At 40.5% G+C, this 17,404-nt stretch overlaps 1 protein-coding gene across 2 annotated transcripts in view; it reads right to left on the bottom strand.

The window, feature by feature from the left end:
- Positions 1-17,404, bottom strand: part of l(3)73Ah (lethal (3) 73Ah) — an 85,269-nt gene that overhangs the window by 25,431 nt on the left and 42,434 nt on the right. For both annotated transcript variants that reach the window (XM_068357048.1, XM_068357047.1), the window contains exons 4-5: positions 3,277-3,416; positions 121-264 (exon numbers count right to left, since the gene is read on the bottom strand). In XM_068357048.1, coding sequence (XP_068213149.1) covers positions 121-264; positions 3,277-3,416 — 284 coding nt within the window. The remainder of the gene's footprint in view (positions 1-120; positions 265-3,276; positions 3,417-17,404) is intronic.

Raw genomic sequence — 17,404 nt, 5'->3', positions numbered from 1 at the left:
TTATAAACAAGTAAAAAATATTTTCCCCAATGGAATAAAACTTAATGTAATCAATTATAAAAAAACCACAAAATATTTTTATCATATTCGTCTACTTATAAACAAAATTCTAAATCTTACCTCTCTGTATTTTTGTGGTCCTTCGAGCACCTTTAGAGCCAAGAACTTCTTTAGATGTGTAATTGTTGCCTGAGCAGAGCAGCGAATAAACCGTCGCTTCAATGGTGCTAAAGTTGGGTACTTACACTCAAGACAAATGTTAACCTGTGAAAAAAAAAAAAAATAAGCCCAACTATTTACATATTTTTTCTCAAGTTCTCAAAACTACATTCACAATTTTTCATGCAGTCCTGAAATGATTAAATCTTTGGCAATTCTATCACCTGAAATGAAATTGGGTATTTCAAGTCTTTTCAACACTTCTGAAAATGTATAAAAAAATTAATAAACAGAAAAATCTGAATACAGTACTCTATCCTACAAGAGAAGCATTACACTAACATACCAAAAAAAACATCAATTGAAGATGACATATCATTATCAATATTCATAAACCAAGGTTTACCATCAAGACATGTGCTTTTGGTAAACAAAACAATATTATGAAAATTAAAATACCACTTTCTCTAAAAAGAAAAGTATTTAATGAAAAACTTATGCGTCACAAACTTGAAGCCTTACTAAAGCCTTAGATCATAAGCTAGTTATAACTCAAAGAGCTATAGAAAGAATATGGATGAGAATAACACCAAGAGAGAGAAAAAGAGTAACATGGATATGAAAGCAAACTAAAGTATAGGATCTTCTAACAAAATGTAATGAAAAGAAATGGAAACTAAAGTAGAGGATATTCAAACATGTATGAAAGAGAAATGGACATGGGCAGGACATATAATAAGAATGACAGCATATATGGACATTAAGAATAACAGAATGGATCCACAAGGATTGCAAAAGACGCAGGGAAATGTTGGATTGACGGACTAAGAAAGTTTGCGAGTGTGGACTTGCACAGAACGACCATAAACAGATGCAAGTGGAAGAACATGTCAGATGACTTTGTTCTGCAGTGGACTAGTAACAGATGATGATGATGATAATGATGATGATGATGATGATTCCTGTACACTTACTAAACATGAATAAGTACTTATAATATGCTATCATTAAAAAAAAGCAGAAACATAAACTAATAAGTGTCCATTTGAATTACAGTACTATAGAGTACAGCAGTTAATCATTTCATGGTGTAGAAACTGATGTAAAATAGGGGAAACAGGCGTAACGTGGATTTCATTTCTTTATCTAATACCTAAGGATGAGCATCAAACAGTCAGAACTGACATATGTCAAACCTATGTAAAGTGGGGTATTGCTGTACATCAGAAAGACTTCTTAGCCTTCTACATTATCATCATCATCATTACTAGCCAAGTTACAACCCCAATTGGAAAAAGCAGAATGCTATACTAAGCACAAGGGCTCCAACAGGGGAGAATAGCCCCGTGAGGTAAAGAAAATGAAGAAATAAACAACAAGAGAAGTAATGAACAATTAAAATATTCAAAGAACAGTAACAACATCAAAATAGATCATTCAAATACAGTATAAACTATAAAAACAGACTTAAGACTACCTGTTCAACATAAAAAACTTCTCTACAAGTTTGAGCTTTTGCAAATTTCAGTCTGTATTCCCTACATCATCTCAATCCTCCTAATGCAGTCGTTGCCATCTTGGTAATTCTAATGGAATTCACCCGTATCACTATACCTCTTATTGATAGTCGGTTAGCTAGGGCACCAGCCACCTGTTGAGATACTACCACTCTGGTTACGGATAATTTTTCCTTTGCCTACACATACGCTGAATAGTCTAGCCTATTATTTCCACATTCTTCTCTGTCCTCATACACCTGTCAACCCTGAGATTACCAAAACCTTCTTCTTCACTGAAGGGGTTAACTACTGCAGTGTCTACTTTCCTCTTGGTAAGGGTAGAAGAGACTCTTCAGCTATGGTAAGCAGCTCTTCTAGAAGAGGGATACTCCTAAATCAAACCATTATTCTCTAGTCTTAAGTAATGCCCTAGCCTCTGTACCATGGTCTTCCACTGTCTTGGGGTAGAGATCTCTGGCTTGAGGGTACACTCAGGCACACTATTATATCTTATTTCTCTTCATCTCATTTTCTTTTAAGTTTTTGTTTTATATATGAAAGATCTATTTTAATGCTGTTCTTGAAATATTTTATTGTAAATGTTTATTACTTCTCTTGTAGTTTATTTACTTCTTTGTTTCCTTTCCTCACTGGCTATATTTCCCTGTTAGTGCCATTGGGCTTATAGCATCTTACTTTTCCAGCTAGGGTTGTAGCTTAGCTAGTAATAATAACTGCTCCACTCTTTCTCACCACATTTCTAAAGAATCTACCACACGAGATCTCTATAGTATATATTGCCTTAATTATACTACACTAATTTCTGGTCTTTCTACACAAGGATTGAATTGGAATAGTTTATATGATGGCCAGAGGTCATACACTGAGACTCAGTTCAACAAAACTATTCAAATTTTGTTAAAAATATGAAATATAATGTCTTTCTATGATCCACATACATAAGACTTATATCAATTTTTAATAATATCAAGAACACTTAATTCTTTTTCTCTTATATCAATCATATACTCTACTCAATCATAATTTAAGTTCTTAAACATTATTCTCTGGTATCATAATTTCATATTTATCTCAATTTGTTTTCTATTAGGTACATCTTACATACCCATATACCATATACTGTTCAGTACTCTGAATAAATCCACAATATTGCCATCTGTTTTTGTTGAATTTCAATAAAAAAAAAACAATTACCTTTCTCTAAATATTGCATCTGAAGTAGCTTATTGATTGCAATCATAAACTAAAAGTTTTTTAAAATTAGATGAAAAGAAAATAGATTTAGTAAAATTATCCGATATCCTTCAGTCTTTATGAGGGTATATTGACTTTAAAAGTACATAACTCCCTTCATGATAAACATAGATAACTTTTATTACAGAAGGCAATTCAAGACAGCGCTCTTCATAAAATTAGAAGTTTCAAAATGAACAAATATTTTCAAATAAAAACTGCTAAACACTATACATATTCTTAGAAATTTGTTAGTAATATTTTTCAGTGAATTTCTGGGTTACCTTGATTTCTACTTTTACACATCACTTATAAAAATTACCTAAGCATAAGTTTAAATATCACTTATACAAACACATCTCACCTGTTCATCAAGTCTGTGGTAATCTGTATCATTAATGACTTTATCATCTTGCTGGAGATCTTCCTCATTCGCTTGTGGCAAGTCCTTGGGGCAGACTTCCCCTCTAGCTCGATAAAATTCTCTTTCACGTTTCAATTCATCTGCAAAGTTCATCAAGAGTTTAATAACTGGCCAAAGCATCATTCCATCAAGTTTGTTAAGATAAAATGTTATTTTCATTAGTAAAATAAATTTTTGAATATACTTACCCGATAATCATGTAGCTGTCAACTCTGTTGCCGACAGAAATCTACGGTCGGGATACGCCAGCGATCGCTATACAGGTGGGGGTGTACACAACAGCGCCATCTGTGGTCAGGTACTCCAGTACTTCTTGTCAACACCACCTCAATTTTTTCCTCGGTCCACTGGTTCTCTATGGGGAGGAAGGGTGGGTCAATTAAATCATGATTATCGGGTAAGTATATTCAAAAATTTATTTTACTAATGAAAATAACATTTTTCAATATTAATCTTACCCGATAATCATGTAGCTGATTCACACCCAGGGTGGTGGGTGGAGACCAGCATACATGTTAACAAAGAAGCTAAGTATCCCGTATTTTATTTTATTAGTTATTCAAAAATAACATAAAATAAATAAGTACCTGGTAAGGAAGACGACTTGAACCATTACTCTGCCTTTATTAAGTACGTCTTCCTTACTGAGCGTAGCGGTCCTCTTAGGATGCTGAACGACTCTTAGGTGCTGAAGTATAAAGGGCTGCAACCCATACTAAAGGACCTCATCACAACCTTTAACCTCGGCGCTTCTCAAGAAAGAATTGACCACCCGCCAAATCAACAAGGATGTGGAAGGCTTCTTAGCCGACCGTACAACCCATAAAAAGTATTCAAGAGAAAGGTTAAAAAGGTTATGGGATTATGGGAATGTAGTGGCTGAGCCCCCGCCTACTACTGCATTCGTTGCTACGAATGGTCCCAGGGTGTAGCAGTTCTCGTAAAGAGACTGGACATCTTTGAGATAGAATGATGCGAACACTGACTTGCTTCTCCAATAGGTTGCATCCATAACACTCTGCAGAGAACGGTTCTGTTTGAAGGCCACTGAAGTAGCCACAGCTCTCACTTCATGTGTCCTTACCTTCAGCAAAGCAAGGTCTTCTTCCTTCAGATGAGAATGTGCTTCCCTAAGCAGGAGCCTGAATTAGTAAGAAACTGAGTTCTTAGACCTTGGAAGAGAAGGCTTCTTGATAGCACACCATAAGGCTTCTGATTGTCCTCGTAAAGGTTATGACCTTTTTAGATAGTACCTAAGAGCTCTAACTGGGCAAAGTACTCTCTCCAGTTCGTTCCCCACCAAGTTGGACAGGCTTGGGATCTCGAACGACTTAGGCCAAGGACGTGAAGGAAGCTCGTTTTAGCAAAAAACCGAGCTGCAAGGAACATGTAGCCGTTTCAGATGTGAAAACTATGTTCCTGCTGAAGGCGTGGATCTCACTTACTCTTTTAGCTGTTGTCAAGCACACGAGGAAAAGAGTTTTTAATGTGAGGTCCTTAAAAGAGGCTGATTGGAGAGGTTCAAATCTTGATGACATAAGGAACCTTAGGACCACGTCTAGATTCCAGCCTGGAGTGGACAACCGACGTTCCTTTGAGGTCTCAAAAGACCTAAGGAGGTCCTGTAGATCTTTGTTGGTGGAAAGATCCAAGCCTCTGTGGCGGAAAACCGCTGCCAACATACTTCTGTAACCCTTGATCGTAGGAGCTGAAAGGGATCTTACGTTCCTTAGATGTAACAGGAAGTCAGCAATCTGGGTTACAGTGGTACTGGTTGAGGAAACTGCATTGGCCTTGTACCAGCTTCGGAAGACTTCCCCTTTAGACTGATAGACTCTGAGAGTGGATGTCCTCCTTGCTCTGGCAATCGCTCTGGCTGCCTCCTTCGAAAAGCCCCTAGCTCTTGAGAGTCTTTCGAAAGTCTGAAGGCAGTCAGACGAAGAGCGTGGAGGTTTGGGTGTACCTTCTTTACGTGAGGTAGACGTAGAAGGTCCACTCCTAGAGGAAGAGTCCTGGGAATGTCGACCAGCCATTGCAGTACCTCTATGAACCATTCTCTCGCGGGCCAGAGCGGAGCCAACCAACGTCAGCCGTGTCCCTTTGCGAGAGGCGAACTTCTGAAGTACCCTGTTGACAATCTTGAACGGCGGGAATGCATACAGGTCGAGATGGGACCAATCCAGCAGAAAAGCATCCACGTGAACTGCTGCTGGGTCTGGAATCGGAGAACAATACAACGGGAGCCTCTAGGTTATCGAGGTAGCGAACAGATCTATGGTTGGATGACCCCACAGGGCCCAAAGTCTGCTGCAAACATTCTTGTGAAGGGTCCACTCTGTGGGGATGACCTGACCCTTCCGGCTGAGGCGATCTGCCATGACATTCATATCGCCCTGAATGAACCTCGTTACCAGCGTGAGCTTTCGATCTTTTGACCAGATGAGGAGGTCCCTTGCGATCTAGAACAACTTCCACGAATGAGTCCCTCCCTGCTTGGAGATGTAAGCCAAGGCTGTGGTGTTGTCAGAGTCCACCTCCACCACCTTGTTAAGCTGGAGGGACTTGAAGTTTATCAAGGCCAGATGAACCGCCAACAGCTCCTTGCAATTGATGTGAAGTGTCCTTTGCTCCTGATTCCATGTTCCCGAGCATTCCTGTCCGTCCAAAGTCGCACCCCAGCCCGTGTCTGATGCGTCAGAGAAGAGACGGCGGTCGGGTTTCTGAACAGCCAAAGGTAGACTTCCTTGAGAAGAAAGCTGTTCTTTCACCACGTGAGAGTAGACCTCCTCTCTTCGGAAACAGGAACTGAGACCGTCTCTAGCGTCATGTCCTTTATCCAGTGAGCAGCTAGATGATACTGAAGGGGGCGGAGGTGGCGTCTCCCTAACTCGATGAACAGGGCCAGCGATGAAAGTGTCCCTGTTAGACTCATCCACTACCTGACTGAGCATCGGTTCCTTCTCAGCATGCTCTGGATGCATTCTAGGGCTTGGTAGATCCTTGGGGCCGACGGAAAAGCCCGAAAAGCTCGACTCTGAAGATCCATACCCAGGTAGACAATGGTCTGGGATGGGACGAGCTGGGACTCCTCAAAATTGACCAGGAGGCCCAGTTCCTTGGTCAGATCCATAGTCCATCTGAGAATCTCCAGACAGCGACGACTTGTGGGAGCTCTTAAAAGCCAGTCGTCTGACGGAGCCGGACACAAGATCATGGTACTGCTGCACAGTCTGTGAACTGTCAACCATGGGGAAGCGAGGAAGTACAGCGACAACCCGAAACTGTCTAGACTGTCTGGGTCGTACAGACAACTCCTTATCGGGTTGCTGAGGTTGCCGCACTGCGTCACAACAAGTCACTTCTGCTGGTTGTTGAACGTCTTCCCAGTGACACACTGACTCCGTAAACAAAAAATCCTCTAACAAGGACTAAGCTTGGACTGCATGTCTTGCAACAAAGCTCAAGGTCTATGGGAGCAGGTGTGGTAACAGACGGGGTTAGCGACTGAAGTGGAACCATTACCCTCCCTGGAAGCATGTTATGCTTAAATAAAAGTCCATAGGAGGCTAAGCAGCTAAAGGCTCCTCTCCAAATGACAGAGTCCTCAAGGGAATATCAGAAGGAGGGAGAATAGCACTTTCTCATCTACAGGAACCATATCCGAGAAAAGCTAAGTTCTCTCAGTGAGGGTTTCACTGGTGCAAAAGCAGCAGACCAGAAGGCAACGTTATGAAACTGCTTGACAGTCTTGTGAGTTGGCAACAACCAAAGATGTGTGACTGAGGAGCATGCGGTAAGGTATGCAGAGCATGCTGTATGCAGAGCATGCTGTATGTAGAGCATGCTGTAAGGTAAGCAGAGCATGTTGCATGGCGTGCGGCTTATGCTGCATGGGATGAGGCTCATGCTGCATGGGATGAGGCTCATGCTGCATGGTATGAGGCTCATGCTGCATGGGATGAGGCTCATGCTGCAAGGGATGAGGCTCATGCCGCATGCGTTGAGGAGGATGCCGCATAGTATGAGGCTCCTGCCTCATGGGTTGAGGCGGTTGCCGCATAGCATGAGGCTCCTGCCTCATGGTTTGAGGAGGATGCCGCATAGCATGAGGCTCCTGCCTCATGGGTTGAGGAGGATGCCGCATAGCATGAGGCTCCTGCCTCATGGGTTGAGGAGGATGCCGCATAGCATGAGGCTCCTGCCTCATGGGTAGAGGAGGTTGCCGCATAGCATGAGGCTCCTGCCTCATGGGTTGAGGAGGATGCCGCATAGCATGAGGCTCCTCATAGCATGAGGTCCCTGCCTCATGGGTTGAGGAGGATGCCGCAAAGCATGAAGCTCCTCATAGCATGAGGCTCCTGCCTCATGGGTTGAGGAGGATGCCGCATAGCATGAGGCTCCTGCCTCATGGTTTGAGGAGGATGCCGCATAGCATGAGGCTCCTGCCTCATAGGTAGAGGAGGTTGCTGCATAGCATGAGGCTCCTGCCTCATGGGTTGAGGAGGATGCCGCATAGCATGAGGCTCCTCATAGCATGAGGCTCCTGCCTCATGGGTAGAGGAGGTTGCCGCATAGCATGAGGCTGCTGCCTCATGGGTGGAGGAGGTTGCCGCAACGCATGAGGCTCCTGCCTCATGGGTGGAGGAGGTTGCCGCAACGCATGAGGCTCCTGCCTCAAGAGTTGAGGAGGTTGCCGCATAGCAAGAGGCTCCTGCCTCAAGGTAAGAGGAGGTTGCTGCATAGCGCTGGTACCTGGCAACTCCCAATGCGGCAGCTCACGCATGGAGGCAGGAGGAGCCTCAACATCATACGTCTGGCAGGGTGGACTGCGCAGAGGTGGAGGAGCGCTCGCAGGAGGAGGTGTGCTAACCTTCTCTGCCTGAAACTCCTGCATCAAAACCGCAAGCTGAGACTGCATTGTCTGCAGCATAGACCACTAGGGTCTATGAAAGACAACAACAAACGGAGCTACTGTCCGTTGAGACTGAGGGTCTAAAACAGCTGGTGCGGCAACAGACGGAGTTACTGCCTGTTGCGGTACCACCTTGCCTCTCTGGGAGGTGTGCAGTTGTCGTACTGCAGCAAGTCCGAACTGACCCAGTGCTAATGGCTACACCTAGGAGTTGGACTTGCGCGGAAGGGACCGACTTGCACTTAAAAGCTGCAAGATTTGGTCCATGGTTTCTGCGAGAAACCTCTTCCGCAGACGAGGAATAAATGGGCTCTCTCGTCTTTGTGTGGGTGGGGTGATCACGTCGGCTACGTGAGTTGGTTACACCCGAAACCACGGAGGGAAACGTCTGTTCGTCGATCAAGGCCTGATGAACCCATAAGTCCTTCGACGTTACTTCTCCCCTGGGCTTGGGAGCTTGTAAGAGGTCCCAGACTAGGCGAACAACTGGCACGAACAGACGAACCCTCGAACGCAACACTGTAACACTTTGCGCTTACCACTTTATCACTTTTGATTTTCTGTTTGCACTTATTTCACTGAACTCGAAACTTTAAGTGGTTTGTACCTGAAACACGCAATTCTATCCTTCATTAAAAGTTAGTAATTGCGAAAACAGTATTACAATGTAACAGAAAAACATAATGAAAGATAAATAATTCAGTGGCTGGAAAAGAGACTAAACACTAGATCAAATAAACTACGTTTAAAATCTCTCACCGCATAAAGCCTGGGAACAAGAATAAAACTCTAGAAACGTTTACCTTCTTCCCCTAAAGAGACTAGGGAGAAGAGCAAAAACGATAACAACGTTACCCGCTTGAACGAAACGTTTACCCTCCTCTCTCTCCCTCCGTCTCTATCTCTCTCTCTCTCTCTATTGACTTAGAACCTGAGAGATGAGCCCAATTATATATATCGTTAAAACATATTATTGTTAAAGGAAAAAAACTGAAAGATTTCCCAAATAAAAAGTTCCTTTATTAGAATTAAAACCATTTAAGCTAAGAAAGAATGAACAAAACGCTAGAATCGGTTTACTCTTACTGCAACGTGAAACCGTGAATACTCTCTCTCTATCGTAACGATAGAGCGCAAGTTGAACGTTCTGAACGTCAACAACTGCAGAGACAAAACAAAACGTTAGTTCAACTTTGAAAACAGTACGAGACTATCAAAGAAATTCTTTCAAAAACATTAAAATAGCATAAAATGTTAACAGGTAAAAACGAAATGACGGGCTCAATGTTAATTAACTTCGGTTCCAAGAAAAGACCGCCTACTATTAGGAAAGGTCGCATATAAACAAAACATAAAAATTAATTTTAATAAGTTTATAATAAAAGGAAGTTAATCGAAGAGGCCTATAAAAGGCGGAGAGATATAAAATAAATCTATAACTTTGTTAAGCAAAATTAAGAAAGAGAGTCTATACTCTCTTCGACACCAACACTTCCGTCTAAGGGAAGGGTCGGCCATTTAAAAGTGAAAGAGAGTTCATACTCTCTTCGTCACCAAAATTAAATCAAATTAATTCCAAAAAACTTGCTAAGCTAATGATAAAGCTTCCTGAATAGCGAAGGCTAAACTCTAGAGCAAATACATCACCAAATCGTGAACAATAACTCCAGAATCAACAGCGTATCCATGTAGGTCTAGCCGGAGGCACGACAGAGGAAAAATTGAGGTGGTGTTGACAAGAAGTACTGGAGTACCTGACCACAGATGGCGCTGTTGTGTACACCCCCACCTGTATAGCGATCGCTGGCGTATCCCGACCGTAGATTTCTGTCGGCAACAGAGTTGACAGCTACATGATTATCGGGTAAGATTAATATTGAAAAACTATTATTCATAATACAAGAATACCATAACTGACAGAACATAACCAAAGGATTTTCTTTTCAATGAGAGGATTGGAATACTACAATTTGGGCCATATGACCAGGCACTGGAGCTATTGCAAAAAAAAAAAATACTCAAGTTCTGCATATTTACATAAATTACCAAGGGAAGGTTCCCATCCTTTCCTGATAAATGCTCTTACTCAGGTATGTATCAAATAGAGGCTAAGCTGGAACTTAAGTCAAAAGTAAAAATGTTATTTTCATTATAAAATAAATTTTTGAACATACTTACCTGGTAGTTATGTATATAGCTTACATCAGGGACGTAAGCTATATACATAACTACCAGGGAAGTCTTGTGTTTAAAATGTTTATGGAACAAACCAAATCCTAAAAGTACAATACAGCAATTAATACTTTGCAAACTATACAAACTAGAGTCATTTAAAAACTGGTTATATCTTTACCCACTTGAGGTTCACATTGCTTCCTCCTTGATGCTCACTTGTATCGGCACCTATCATGAAAAATAAACTTTCACTTCAATAGCCTCAACTCCCTAGTATACTATTGCCAATTATGTGTTTGCTGTATAGCAATTACCATGACATGCGTAAGCCTTTCTGTACACAAAGTTGAATAGCATTCAACAACCTCTTGACATCACTTATCAGTGGGAGCAAGGGGGAGAGGTTTGCGTAAACCTCAGGTGATTATAAAATTAGCCAATTTTATAATTATTTTATTTATTTCTATGAATCTCAGCCGAGGTTTGTGTGGATGAATCCCACACTCTGAAAGCAAAGGATATGAAATGAGGAAAAGAGATTATCCAAACCAAATATCCTAACCTAAAAACTTACTAAAAACAACTGGACAAGCCCCACCTTAATCCTAGTAGCATAAGAATTACTACTGAAAAACAGAAACAGCTCCCCTTAATCTTTAGCAATCCAACTCTAATCCTGATAGAGAAATACAGTAGTAAATAATCAATTGCCATTACAAAATATAACAAAAAGAAATTCAAGAGACACTTATCAATATGAATTACCGCGAGTAAATACCATAAAATTCTACTGAAACTAGACCATCATCTATAATGACTATAGGAAATATCTTTATAAGAACACCAGGTTACCCTTATTAGGTATTTGGATGAAACAGATTTGGTATGTCTCTAAACTGCTGCCAAAACACTTTCCAAAGAAAATTCCTGCATATGAGTGCTGGAACCTGAGGTCATTCTCCTTCTCAACGTCAATGAAGCGTTACTCTCTCCATGAAACCATGCAGGGGAATTTTTAAGTGTCTCAAGAGATTCCGAATGACTTGTCATTCTGTCCTTCAGAGACATCTCTGGAACTCTGCAACAGTAAAAGGATGTACCAAAAACTTTTGTATGCACTGCTTACTCTCAGCGGGTGAAAATGTCCAAGAAATAGGAAGAGAGCACTGCCCTTCTTCCGTAATGGCAATAGTGCATATGCTCATTCTGTATGAGAGTAGTTAGAACCAACCTTTCGTCCTAAACGGTGTAGTGGTTTGCGGACTGTGGCCAGACGTAGCAGGCAAACTGCCTAGTGTATGAATACCAATCATACCCCAACTTCTCACTACACAAAATATAAGCTGGAATACCCAGACATCTGGGCAAAAGGTAAACAGTCAAGAAGAACTGGGCACCACCCCTTGATTTTATACTGGGCAAGGGGACCCAGCTAGAAACTCAGACTTTCCTAATATCATTCTAGAGTACACAGGTCTTCAGAACAATGGCATGGCTCTATGATTTAGGTAATATTTCTTTCAAGTTTAAGTGAGCCTTAAGAACATTAGGAGAAAAAAATCAACCAAAAAAAAAATCTTATGGTTGCAACAGGGGACATATGATGTAAGGAAACAATTTGAACTTTAAAAAGATAAAAATATATCTACAGTAGAACCTCGGTTTACGAATTTAATTCGTTCCTAATGCGAACTCTTAAACCGAAAAATTCGTATCGCGAAACGAATTTCCCCATAAGAATGTTATAAAATCGAAATAATTAGTTCAACCCATCTACAAAAACCAATTTTCACAAATTTTTCCTTACACATACAGTACTCTACTGTACTCTACACAAAATTATTAAAATATTGCAGTCATTTAATGATGAAAATATGGATATGCATGCACAGTAAACCTGAACTTTACCTTAGAGGAGTGTCGCTGCTGGCTTGATGGAGACGAGAGGAGGGGAAGGAGGAGGAGGGGGTTACTGCTTGGAGGGAGAATCTCCCTCCATGAGAACTTCAGGAACGTTGATTGGAGTTCTCTTGCGAGAATGGCGTTCACTATCACTGGTTTTGCATTTGCGAGACTCTTGGTCGTTGTCTTTCACAGTTCTTTTCTCCCCCTTCACAAGATATTTTTCAAGAGACACCTGCTTTTGTCTGTTCTTTAAAATTTTATAGAAGTGACCCACCCCATTATCGACTAATAAATTTATTGCACGGTCTGTTTCAGCCTTATTCGGGACATTTTCCTCAAGAAAACTTTTCACGTCTTCTCACTTCTTTAAAAAATCTTTTATCTCACTCGAAGACAGTGATTGTGCAGTGCCTCCCTACTCGTAAATGGTTCTTGCCTTCTCGCAAATCATATTCTCATTTACTGAATCTCCTGCGAGCTGCTTCTCATTTAACCACACCATTAATAAATTTTCTACGTCATCAAGAATAGGTGGCCGTTGTTTTGATAACGACGATACACCTTTAGCTACTTTAGCGGCCTTTATTTCTTCTTTTTTCTTTAATATTGTGCATATCGTCGACTGCGAGCGATTGAAAAAACTAGCAATGTCTTTCACACGCATGCCTTGGTCATGCTTCTCGATGATCTCCTTCTTCATCTCGATCGTTATCATCAGCTTCTTCTTACTGCTTTCCTTCTTCGACATCTTAGGAGCCATTGTCTATCACAATAATACAGTACAGTACTGTAATCACAAATGAGTGAAAATAAAACAAATCACAAACCAAGTGTAAAAATCACAAAGAAATCGTCCACGAATTCACTAAGTATGTATGCTATCGAGACGGCGGATACTGAGATAATGAACGAGTGAAGGGGGTAATAAAGGGGTTTATATATGTTTAGGGAAGCGCAGCGTTAACACTTTTCCACAAAAAACGGCGGGTGGGAGGGAAATTTAAATTCGTTAACCGATACAATATTCGTTAACCGAGACGAATTTTTCAGAGAAAGTCCCTTCGTAAACCGAAAAATTCGTAAGCGGAGTCGTTCGTAAACCGAGGTTCTACTGTATTTACAAATTGAAAAGAATAAAGGTGCAATGATGAGAAAATACAGGTCTACAATATTAAATGAGACTTGATAAACAATAAAGAGCCAAGAAAGAAAAGGAAAAAACATTTGACCAAAAAAACTAACCGCCCACACATTGGGCACTACCTTACCAATACTATTACCCAATCTCCTAAGCCCACACCCAATAAGTAGAGTGGGAATAATCACATGTCAAATTAGAAAAAAACTAATATAAAAGCACTATAGCATATTAAGACACATCTCAGAACCTTAATTAACGAATATTCCCTGCTGCCACCTTCCAAGTGTAGAATCAGGCATTCCAATGACATCCTATGACTATTTGCCAAAGTACCTAGTCATCACAGTACTTTTTTTTTCATTGTTCTGTATTTACACAGCATATACTGTAGTACATAAAGCTTCTATTTCTTTTACTACAGATCTTTTTTACTAAATATAATCCCCGCCCTGACATGACACTTATATGTACTCTGGATCTGTTACTTCTCCGCTTTTATACAAAAGCCTCCTTCAGTTTCTCCCTGAAGCACTCAAAGTCTATGGGATATTACTGATCTATAAACAAGATTTATTTTCTTGATAACCTTCATTCTTTGTCATCCGAAATCTTAATAATCACAGTCTGTATTATCTTGCCTCACTTTGTGGTCACTTATTTCTGGGGACTAATAAGTGACCCTAATACTGGGACAATTGTGTCACAATATGAAAAGAGGCAATTACACTATGACGGAAAAAGGTCTGTCAGGGATACTGGTCACACAATAGAAATCACAGTGCAGTACAAATATGACACCCACAACTGCAGTCTAGATGACGAGCGAGTCATCCTTTTATATCAGCTGATAAAACTAAGTGCTTCAAGAATGGATCTAACGATGTCAGGATTCTTAGTATTTCTAAATCTAAGACAAATTTCTAAAACCCTACAGGGTGTAGGGATTTCTGTCAGTTACCTGCTAAGAAAACAAAGGAAAGGAATTTTGAGAATGATGGACAGGAGCTCAACTAGTTATAAAAAATATTAATAAAAAATTAAAACATTAAAAATCAATAAACACTTTGTATTTTCCCTAGCTATACTTTTTTTACAACAGGACAACTCTCTCTACTCGCTAAACTCCTGCACAAGATATCGCAAAGGTAGAAGGTGTTAATAGCCCTTTACCGAAAAATATGCATTCCGACAGTTTCATCTGCCGATGTTTCTTCCTGCCAAGGGACATCTCTCGGCACTCACACTCAATGTGAGGTTTCTGGGACTTGCACTGCCTCTCCCTAACTGGTAAAAGTTATGTGAACGAAACACCTATCAATCGGACAACAGATGTCTTCAACGCATTCTTCTTAGAAAAGAAGATTCAGCGAAGACAAAGTGTAAAGAGAGAACTAGAAGTTCATCTTCTTGGATATCATGTTGCCAAAGATGACACTATAGAGGGAAGAGAACTCAACAGCCATAATTACTCTTCCTTCGATGGAGTGCCACCCAAATCCAAGGCATATTTCCTTAGGATCACATAATCGTCGTCGATGTCAGAAACACTAACAATGGATAGGACAGCAACAGATATTCCACCTGGCAGGAACTAGTTAGATACAGTGAACCCTCGCTACTTCGCGGTTCGACAATCGCGGATTCACCACTTCGCGGGGTTTTCCCATAACCCATATATATATACATATCGCGGATTTTCCGGAAAATTCGAAAATACCGCGAAATCTGAAGATAACCAAATACGATATTTTGTTACCTGTAATTCCATTAATACTGTAATTAGTAATATCTGCTCTTACTGATTGTTCATTGCATTACATATGATATATAATTCAGCACAGAAAGAAATAAAACACGAAAAGAGAATGTGATCATACGATAATTCAGTACGTAGTAAAATTAAATCGAACATGAAACGCAAATCAGATGCAGTCATACCATATTAGAATGGTGTGTACTGTAATGGATGTGCTTCTTTTCCATGAATCTTTTGTATGTATACGTACGTAGTACAGTACTGCATCCAATAATATTCTTTGTTGCAAAAATCACATTTCGAATAAGTACTGTAAGCGTACGAGAGAGAGAGAGAGAAAGAGAGAGAGAGAGAGAGAGAGAGAGAGAGAGAGAGAGCGTAAAATAGCGTACGTACGTAAATTTTTATTATTATTGTTATTATTATTATTATTGTTGTTGTTGTTAATAAAATTATTATTGTTATTATTATTAATCATTATTATTATTATTATTACTGTACAGTATTATTATCATTATTTATTATTATTACGGTACCCTTGTACTTAATCTACGTACGTTCAGTATGCGCGGGGCATCTTCTATGAGTAACCAACGCACCATGTACTGTAAGACGGGTTGTGATTGGTTCAAGCGCTGATAGATGACGAATCAAAACTCAAGTTTTGTTATCTAGCCTGTGATTGGTGTTTTGCCCGCATCTTCAACTTCCAGCATCACAGTTCTCGCGGGTCTGCATCGTTCACTTTCTCTTTCCGCGTATTGCTGAGTAGACGTTCTTAACTTTGTGAAGTTTAATCTGTGCTGTGTGCGACTGTTTTAAGTTGAACTTTCTGTTAAACCCTACTGTACAATGCCTCCCAAGCCTTCTGCTTCTACTAAGGCTGGTAGTGAGCCTAAACAGCACCGAAAGATGATGACGATTGCTGAGAAGGTGACGCTTCTCGATACTATGTTAAAAGACAGTAGAAGTTACGCGGCCGCAGACCTCGAAGACCTGACGAAATCGGGCAGTGAAGACAGTGAAACACAGGAAGAGTTCCAAGAAAATGTCGAAGAAACGGTCTTAAAATTAGAACGGCTTGCCAAGCTCTGCAAGCTTGCGAATGAGGTGAAAGAAATGTCGCAAGAGTGGGACGAGGATATGGTTCGTTCTGTACAATTCTGCACCAAGATCGATGAACACATGGCTCCCTACAGGATGCTCTTGCGAAAGAAGAAGCAGCGGCAGCAACTTCCGATCACAATGCCCTCAGAAGAAATTGAAGAAGTGTCTCAGGAAGAAGTTGAAGAGGTGTCCCAGGAAAAGACACCTCCGTCTGAAGAGACGTAAAATACTATTATTGGCTGCACAGTAGAAGACATCATCAGCTTCATCATCATCATTTCTACTGTGCAGCAAATTCATCGCCATCATCATTCAAGTTTTTCTTGAACTTCTTTCGTGGTGAGTACAGTAACAATCTTTATTTTTTACTTAAACATTTTAATATTTGTGTCTGTTTTATAGTTTAGTACTGTATGCATTAAGTTAAAGGGAAGGTTTTAAAAGCCTATCATATTTTTTTTGTTTAAAATTTACATTTACGTACGTAAAACAATCTCTCTCTCTCTCTCTCTCTCTCTCTCTCTCTCTCTCTCTCTCTCTCTCTCGTCTCTCTCTCTCTCTCTCTCCTCTCTCTCTCTCTCTCTCTCTCTCTCTCTCTCTCTCTCTCTCTCTCTCTCTCTCTCTCTCTCACATCTCTCTCTCTCTTCTCTCTCTCTCTCTCTCTTCGTCTCTCTCTCTCTCTCTCTCTCTCTCTCGCTCTCTCTCGTCTCTCTCTCTCTTCTCTCTCTCTCTCTCTCTCTCTCTCTCTCTCTCTCTCTCTCTCTCTCTCTCTCTGCTCTCTCTCTCTCTCTATCTCTCTCTCTCTCTCTCTCTCTCTCTCAATCTCTCTCTCTCTCTTTCGTAAATTGTTTTCCTGCTTTGCTACGTACAGTATGTACGTGTATGATTTTATATAGATACGGTAAATAATATTTGTTAATAACATATTTTGTAAATGCTTTTACTGTAAATATCATTATTTATCACTTTCATCATGCGCGTTAAATGCCTTCTTTGTTCTGAGCGTGGTTGTTTACTGAGCGTACTTTATGACGCCGTCGTTTCAGGTGGCGTCATAAAGAAAAACATTTCA

The sequence above is a fragment of the Palaemon carinicauda genome, chromosome 33, assembly GCF_036898095.1.
Source record: "Palaemon carinicauda isolate YSFRI2023 chromosome 33, ASM3689809v2, whole genome shotgun sequence".
NCBI lineage: Eukaryota > Metazoa > Arthropoda > Malacostraca > Decapoda > Palaemonidae > Palaemon > Palaemon carinicauda.
The sequence above is the reverse complement of the archived record's forward strand: the minus strand, read 5'-3'. Positions and strand labels throughout refer to the sequence as shown.